This window comes from Pseudophryne corroboree, chromosome 1 (genome assembly GCF_028390025.1).
Source record: "Pseudophryne corroboree isolate aPseCor3 chromosome 1, aPseCor3.hap2, whole genome shotgun sequence".
In the NCBI taxonomy this organism is placed as follows: Eukaryota; Metazoa; Chordata; class Amphibia; order Anura; family Myobatrachidae; genus Pseudophryne; species Pseudophryne corroboree.
Window position 1 is genome coordinate 1185840921 of NC_086444.1, and position 9300 is coordinate 1185850220.

Genomic DNA, 9300 nt, shown 5'->3' on the forward strand with positions numbered 1-9300 from the left:
GTGAAACTAATATATTATATAGACTCATTACATGCAAAGTGAGATATTTCAAGCCTTTATTTGTTATAATTTTGATGGTTGAAGCCTAAATCTTAAGAAAATCCCTAATTTCAAATCTCAGAAAATTAGAATATTACATAATATCAATAAAAAAAGGATTTTAAATATATAAATGTCGGCCCTCTGAAAAGTATAATCATGCATATGTACTCAGTACTTGGTTTGGGCCCCTTTTGCATGAATTACTGCCTCAGTGCGGTGTGGCATGGATTCTATCAGCCTGTGGCACTGCTGAGGTGTTATGGAAGACCAGGATGCTTCAATAGATGCGTTCAGATCTTCTGCATATTTCGGTCTCATGCCTCTCATCTTTCTCTTGGCAATGCCCCATAGATTCTCTATGCGGTTCAGGTCAGGCAAGTTTGCTGGCCAATCCACCACTGTAATCCCATGGTTATTGAACCAGGTTTTGGTACTTTTGGCAGTATAGGCAGGTGCCAAGTCCTGCTGGAAAATGAAGTCAGAATCTCTATAAAGCTTGTCTGCTGAAGGAAGCATGAAGTGCTGTAAAATGTCCTGGTTGACGGCTGCATTGACTCTGGACCTAATAAAGCACAGTGAACCAACACCAGCAGATGACATGGCTCCCTAAATCAACACAGATTGTGTAAACTTCACACTGGACTTCAAGCATCTTGGATTGTGTGCCTCTCCATTCTTCCTCCATACTCTGGGACCTTAGTTTCCAAATGAGATGCAAACTTTGCTCTCATCAGAAAAGAGATGTTTGGACCACTGAGCAACAGACCAGTTCTTTTTTTCTTGTCAGGATAAGGTCATTCAAAAGTGTGGGGGAGCTTCACAAGGAGTGGACTGAGGCTGGAGTTAGTGCATAAAGAGCCACCACACAGACGGATCCTGGTCAGGGGCTTCAAATGTCGTATTCCTCTTGTCAAACCGCTTCTGAACAACAAACAACGTCGGAAGCATCTTACCTGGGCTAAAGAAAAAAGAGAATCTATGGGGCATTGCCAATAGAAAGATGACAGACATGAGACCGAACAATGCAGAAGAGCTGAAGGCCTCTATTGAAGCATCCTTGTCTTCCATAACACTTCAGCAGTGCCACAGGCTGATAGAATCCATGCTACGCCGCATTGAGGCAGTAATTCATGCAAAAGGGGCCCAAACCAAGTACTGAGTACAGATGCATGATTATACTTTTCAGAGGGACGACATTTCTGTAATTTTCTGAGATTTTGGATTTTCTTAAGCTGTGAGCCACAATCAACAAAATTATAACAAATAAAGCCTTGAAATATCTCACTTTGCTTGTAATGAGTCTATGGGGGTCATTCCGAGTTGCTCGCTCTGTATTTTTCTTTGCATCGCAGCGATTTTCCGCTAACTGCGCATGCGCAATGTTCGCACTGCGACTGCGTCAAGTAAATTTGCTATGCAGTTAGGTATTTTACACACGGCATTACGAGGTTTTTTCTTCGTTCTGGTGATCGTAGTGTGATTGACAGGAAGTGGGTGTTTCTGGGCGGAAACAGGCCGTTTTATGGGAGTGTGTGAAAAAACGCTACAGTTTCTGGGAAAAACACGGGAGTGACTGGAGAAACGGAGGAGTGTCTGGGCGAACGCTGGGTGTGTTTGTGACGTCAAACCAGGAACGACAAGCACTGAACTGATCGCAGATGCCGAGTAAGTTTGAAGCTACTCAGAAACTGCTAAGAAGTGTCTATTCGCAATTTTGCTAATCTTTCGTTCGCAATTTTGATAAGCTACGATTCACTCCCAGTAGGCGGCGGCTTAGCGTGTGCAAAGCTGCTAAAAGCAGCTTGCGAGCGAACAACTCGGAATGACCACCTATATGATATATTAGTTTCACCTTTTACGTTGAATTACTGAAATAAATGAACTTTTGCACGATATTCTAGTTTTCTGAGTTTCACCTGTACATGTGTTATATACAAGAGTGTAGCTACCATAGGTGCGGGGAGTGCAGCTGCTATGGTGCTGAGGGCTGAGAGGGTCCCACCTTCCCTGTCATAATCACATGTGTTATATTCTTTTTACTATATTGGTAAATACATAGGGGCCCTTTCAAAATTTTGCCTTTGCATACATTCAGTTATGCAAATGTGTAATGGATTGGGAGATGTCCCTTGAGCTAGTGTATGGAATCAGGCAATATGAGCACCCTCCTGATCCTGGTTAAACACCCTATAACAAAAAAAGCACTAGAAAGAAAGTTAATCACAATGAGTGCACTTATGCAGTAACAGAGCAAGTGTAACAGAGAGTACAGAATGATTACGTAAAATAAAAACAGAAATGATGGAAAATAAAAATTGCAACTTCCCTTTAGGATTTCTGTATCTATGATGCTCCATGTCTCTTCCCAGCGTATGTGTATTCAGCAATCCATAATTGGTATTGTGGTTAATCATACTGAAGGAACAAAAAAAGCCGAAATGATGTGATTTTAGCAGTTTTTATAAATTTTTGAAAAAAGAAAAATAAAGATCCAAAACCAAATCAAAAACACATGCAAAATTAACACAAAGTTAATACAGATCCAAAACACGGAGGTCAGCGCATAACTCTAGTTTACATATCAAACTCTACTCTCTAATCCATCAGGAGAATATAAAAGAGAATTGACTTGGTCTTAGAACAAGCTAATGATCAATCATGACTTTCTAGTGAAGTTTATAAAGCATTAACAACTTCCTTCGCAAGTGTTCCATTAATATACACAGTAAATATGGTACACAAAAAATGGAGGAACCCCCGGGGTTATCATATCATTTCGGCGATCCTTATATCCATCTCTGGGGTATATTTACTAACATTCGTAATTTTCGGAAAAAGGTCAAAGTTCAATCACGAATGACATCGAAAGTGTAAAACTGCAACTTTTTGAATTTATTACGCCTAATTTACTAAGCTGTCGTATTCGGATTTTTAATTTGTTCCGATGTCGATGTCATTCGGGTTTTTTCCCCGTTTTTTACGGCAGTGATTAGCAAAACACTGCCGACTTTATCACAATGAATCTCGGCCGGATCTGTGTGATCCGTGCTGGGGTTCATTTTTTTTTAAAAAATAAACATTGTAAAACGGAGAAAAAAAATGCGTGGGGTCCCCCCTCCTAAGCATAACCAGCCTCGGGCTCTTTGAGCCGACCCTGGTTGCAGGAATATGGGGGGGAAAATGACAGGGGTTCCCCCATATTTAAGCAACCAGCATCGGGCTCTGCTCCTGGTCCTGGTTCCAAAAATACGGGGGACAAAAAGAGTAGGGGTCCCCCGTATTTCTAAAACCAGCACCGGGCTCCACTGACTGGACAGATAATGCCACAGCCGGGGGTCACTTTTATATAGTGCCCTGCGGCCGTGGCATAAAAAATCCAACTAGTCACCCCTGGCCGGGGTACCCTGGGGGAGTGGGGACCCCTTCAATCAAGGGGTCCCCCCCAAGCCACCCAAGGGCCAGGGGTGAAGCCCGAGGCTGTCCCCCCCATCCAATTGGCTGCGGATTGGGGGCTGACAGCCTTTTGCGAAAATGAAAAGATATTGTTTTTAGTAGCAGTACTACAAGGCCCAGCAAGCCTCCCCCGCATGCTGGTACTTGGAGAACCACAAGTACCAGCATGTGGCGGAAAAACGGGCCCGCTGGTACCTGTAGTACTACTACTAAAAAAATACCCAAAAAAAGACAATGCACACACACCTTGAAAGTAAAGTTTTATTACATGCATCCGCACAAACATACATACATACTTACCTTATGTTCACACGAGGGTCCGTCCTCTTCTCCAGTAGAATCCATGGGGTACCTGTTGAATAAATTCTACTCACCAGATCCAGGGTCCCAGGCTCCTCGTAGCATCCATTTGTAATCCACGTACTTGAATAAAATAAAAAAACGGAGAGCCGAGCCACGCACTGAAAGGGGACCAATGTTTGCACATGGGCCCCCTTTCCCCGAATGCCAGAAACCCACTCTGACTGATGTCTAAGTGGGTTTCTTCAGCCAATCAGGGAGCGCCACGTTGTAGCACCCTCCTGATCGGCTGTGTGCTCCTGTACTGTCTGACAGGCGGCACACGGCAGTGTTACAATGTAGCGCCTATGCGCTCCATTGTAACCAATGGTGGGAACTTTCTGCTCAGCGGTGAGGTCACTTTCTGCAACCAGGATCGGCTCAAAGAGCCCGAGGCTGGTTATGCTTAGGAGGGGGGACCCCACGCAATTTTTTTAAAGAAAATAACCACTTTCCCACCCCTTCCCACTGATATACATGCACGGATCTCATGGATCCCTGCATGCCTATACAATCACGGATTAAAAAAGCAGGTCTGGTTTTTTTTAGCACTTTTTTACGAGTTGTAATTTTTCACGGCAGTGTTTTTTTTTTTTTTGCTTTGCACTTCTTAGTAAATTACCGAGATTCATACTTAAACAGCCGCGTTTTGACCGATGGTGTATTCATTCGTATTTTTTTTATTGGACTTCCAAAAAATTACGAATGCCCTCATCACTGCCGTGATTATTGCTTAGTAAATTACCGAGATGACACTTTGATGAAAAAACGGCATCTCGGTCAAAATCGGGACCTTAGTAAATATACCCCTCTGTCTACATTTTTGGATGATTATTTGCAACTGTGCAACCAAAATATTCTGACCTACTGCAAAATGAATCTAGATGGATCTTTAAATTGGAGACAATTGCCACCAGGGGCAATGATTCTATGGGATTATCCAATTAGTCCCAAAAATATTTCAGGCACAAAAAGGAGGTGGTGGTGGTGGTGGTGGGGGCGGGTTTAAAAATCAAACTTTTGGGCCATTTTCTTTTGGGCTATCCAATAAGCCCCCATTTTCCACCAGGAAATTTTCATTTTTGGGTGAAAACATATACAGTATGATCCATAAAAAGTTACGTACATATGTATTTTCATAGTCATAATTGAATGAAAATGCAAGCTTATCACGGATTTGGTTTCTCCTGAAGCCAAATCCTTGATAAGTACTGATATCGGGGCTAATTGGATAGCCCCAGGGGTGGTAATTAGCCATAGTAAATTACAGCGCCTAATAGGATCTGCCCTGAATGTACAGTATATAATTTTTTTAAAACATATGGCCTATTTTTTTTTCTTGAGTGTATAGTTGTATTGTTTTATTGAGTGTTCTCTCCAGAATTGATACTGTGATTGATGGCTATTTTTTTAACATTTATGTGTTTCCTTGGTGATGGGTAATGTCAATGCTCTGCTCATGGATTATGTGATTCCTAATTAGCCTCGCTATGCATCAATGGCAAGAGTGTGGGTATTCCACTGACTGGCTGGAGAAGATGCAGCTGTTGTCACTTTGTTGAGTTGTACAGTATATATGTTGCATTCTTATGTGTAACACTGATCAGTCACAAAATCAAAACTGTTCTTGAAATGTTGAAATTAAGGAGTGTGTAGCTTTAATTTTTTTAAATTCCCATAGTGCGGCCATCTTTTATTGTTATGTAAAGTGGGGTGAAAATGACAGGGGACACCATGTTAGCTTAAGGTTAGTGATAGAAGGTATATCTGTGCTCCCCTTTGGCATGCTTGCTCCAAGGAAAGGCACTTGGTCTCACTTTAAGGGACATGGCCTCACAAGACATGAAATCCCCACAAGCCACACCCTTTATTTTTTTTGCACTGGGGTCATAAGGTAAATAAAAAAGGTCATCGCCCTTACCTGCTAGCTATGCCATGGTCTTGTCTCCATTCGATAACTGCGTCCTCCAGGTGGTATATTTACTAAAATTACATTTTCAGTTTTTAGGAATCTTGCATTCAATTTCCATTCAATTTTCAATGAAGAGATTTACTAAAGGCAAAACTGATTGTCAAATCGATCATCAAACTGAATTCAACTGAAATCACACTCAAAATCCAATTTCTACAAAACATCAATGTTTTCCCATAGTCGAATATAGATATCCCTCATTTACTAAAATTCAATTTTAAAATTGATTTAAAATCAAACTTCAAATCTCCACATGAACTGAATCTTAAAATTGATTTAAAATCAAACTTCAAATCTCCACATGAACTAAATCATGTTGGACATTCAATTTGTGCTTCGAAACACCATTCTATTGGTAGGGAATTGATTGTGATGACTTTTAAAGTACCCAACAGTATGTGGAACAGTTTGGCTGTAGGAATAATTTTATTTATTTATTTATTACCAGTTATTTATATAGCGCACACATATTCCGCAGCACTTTTACAGAGAATATTTGCCCATTCACATCAGTCACTGCCCCAGTGGAGCTTACAATCTATCACATGTACAAACAGACACATTCACACTAGGGTTAATTTTGTTGGGAGCCAATTAACCTACTAGTATATTTTTGGATTGTCGGTGGAAACCGGAGCACCCAGAGGAAACCCATGCAAGTATGGAGAGAATATACAAACTGCGCACAGTTAGGGCCAAAGTGGGAATCGAACCCATGACCTCAGTGCTGTGAAGCAGTAATGCTATCCATTACACCATCCATACTGCCGTACAAAACCTCTGACTGGTTGCTGTTTTTTTTGCCTTATATGGGGATGTGGTTGATTTAATGCGCTATTATGCAATAAATAGCAGTGGAGCACAATATCGGACACTTTTGCTGGATCATTTAATTATATGCTTCCCTATTTTTAAAACTTGTTTAAATTGGCTGTCCAAGGTTATGGTATGTTTTATACCTACTTTTGGTATGCAAATCACCATTTGACTGAGAGAACCCAGGAACATTAATCAGAGCAACATGAGCTTCATAAATTGAATACTGCACATGTTTTTTACTAATAGGCATCAAATCTATTCCATGAATGTGCAATTAATAGCAGCAGAGCATAATTTCTGACACTATTGTCGGATGAAATAATGAAACTGAAATTCATGAGTGTTGCAAGTGGCTATCCTGGTTCGACCCATGCCTACAACCTCAACAATTCATTGTTGTCTTCAAAATTTGCAGTGAGACAAATTCCATAAGTATGGTTGTTGGGTAAGTTACCTATATGTGTCAGTAAAGCAGCTAATAGTACTTGTTACTATATTGTCCTAATTTGTTCCACTTCCTCCAAAAAAGGTGATCTAGTCTATGTTTTTTTCCCCCTGGCTTCTGACACCATTGTCAGATCCACAAACGCCTGCTGAGCATAAGCATAATGAGGCACATATAGCCACCCAATCCATGACAGAATCCACCTTTGGTCAATTAAAAACAAGTTTTAAAAATAGGGAAGTATATAATTAAATGATCCAGCAAAAGTGTCCGATATTGTGCTCCGCTGCTACTGTATTTATTGCATAATAGCACACTAAATCAACCACATCCCCATATTAGGCAAAAAACATCAAGCAGTCAGAGGTTTTGTTACAACTGACTACAGTATGTGAGCAAAGAAAGCGGAAGGCAGGCAGGAATACAGATAAATGTTAAACTTTTTACCAGCTATTTCAGCTGTAAGTAATTTGTAGGATTACAAATCAATCCCACAAAATTTTAATATTCAGTTAGGTGTTCATGTATAAAACAGTATAAAGAGATACTTTCCACTTTAAGTAGTGTTATATATTTGGTCTATTAGGAAAGAATGAGGAAATTCTGTTTGATTTTGCATTACATTTTGCATTCGATTTTCAAGGGGATTTGATATTCGATATTGGAAGAGATTTCATAATCCCAACACGAAATTCATACAAAAAATTGATCAACATAGAAATCGATTTAAAAATCATACAGTAGTCCCAGGGTGTTGTATGTCTGAAAGGGGTATTACAGACTTATTTCAAACCCCTTGCCATTTTATCCCTTCCCTGAGCCACCGTTCAGCCCCAGCCCTCCCCCTTGCCCAGCACTTGCCCATATCACTGCAGTTCTCTGTACTCAGCTCACCTCACACCCACCAAGCCACAGAACAGCCCCATCCCGCACTTACCACCTGTTCATTACTGCAGTGGTCTTACAGCGCAACCAGACTAATCAAGTTCAAGACACTGTCATAAACCTCACCTGCATTGCAGCCAGCTGTCAGAGACATCACCCACTAAGGGGTGGCACCCATGTTTGATCGCACCCAGCCAAATCTCATCCTAACCTTCTGTTCCATTCGCTGTCTACCCCATCTGTGTCACCTCTGTCTGTGTGCCAATCCCCTTTAGAATGTAAGCTCTCATGAGTAGAGCCCTCTTCCCTCATGTGCTTATCTTTTTCTTACTTAAACCATCTTCAGCAGCACCAATTTCCGTGTCTTTCTGCAACCCCGACACTTATTTCAGTGTCATCTGCTGATGTAGCTACAGTATGTATGTTTACCCTGTACTTGTCCTATATTATCTTCAACTGTAAGTCACTTTTCTTGTTTTCATATATTTTATGTACTCTGTAATTGGGCGCTGCGGAACCCTTGTGGTGACATCTAAAAAGATATAATAATAATAATAATAATAATAATAATAATCACCACAGTCCTTTAACTTGCCTCGAGCCGGACTTGACTAGAGTACATTGGCTCTTTTAAACCTGGCAGAGAAAGCTACTGATCTCCTGTACAGGCAGGTATGAGCCCTCACTCACTCACTCACTCACTCACTGACTCATCACTAATTCTCTTACTTCCTGATATGTTAGGAAGGTGGTTGGGCCTGAGCCGACTTTGTGGTGTCCACGCCCTAGACTTATACTTAGTATTAGGGACCTCCAGCAATAGAGCCGCCATGAAGTGGCCTGGAGGCTTATCATATTTTTTGTCAAATATATGTAACTAAGAGCTTTAAATTTTCTATTACTATATAGTATACAGTTCTTGTTACTAACAGCCCATAGAGTGCGTGGGGAAAATCCTTCTGTTTTTCTTGTCTAGAGAAGCACCTGCCGCAGCACCTGAGGAATGTTACAAGCTTGATTAGAGCAGTTTGACATTATATATTGCAGTTCAGAGAGGCATAGATGGAGCCAGCATTAGGAGAGCATGCTTGGTCCTGTAGTGCCATTTGGAGGATATAGGGGTGACTCCAGGTAAGCTAGCTCTCAATCTGGACATATTTTGTATGTGCCATTATCATATGGCCATACATTAAACAATTATATGACCCATAGTGGATATAATTATTATTATTATTATTATTATTATTATTATTATGCTGTATGTGACTGTGGGGAGTGGTACCCCCCAGGTCTGGTGTGACTAGGCTACCTTGGGGTAGCATACCATAATATTTATTTAGCACTT

The 9300-nt window shown here is 40.8% G+C and overlaps 1 protein-coding gene across 1 annotated transcript in view; it reads left to right on the forward strand.

Moving 5' to 3' along the window:
* LOC135051158 (vomeronasal type-2 receptor 26-like) overlaps positions 1–8977 on the forward strand; it is an 88737-nt gene extending 79760 nt beyond the window's left edge. Inside the window, exon 11 of the mRNA XM_063957294.1 lies at positions 8888–8977. Within this exon, the coding sequence (XP_063813364.1) occupies positions 8888–8977 (90 nt within the window). The remainder of the gene's footprint in view (positions 1–8887) is intronic.
* Positions 8978–9300: the final 323 nt, after the last annotated feature.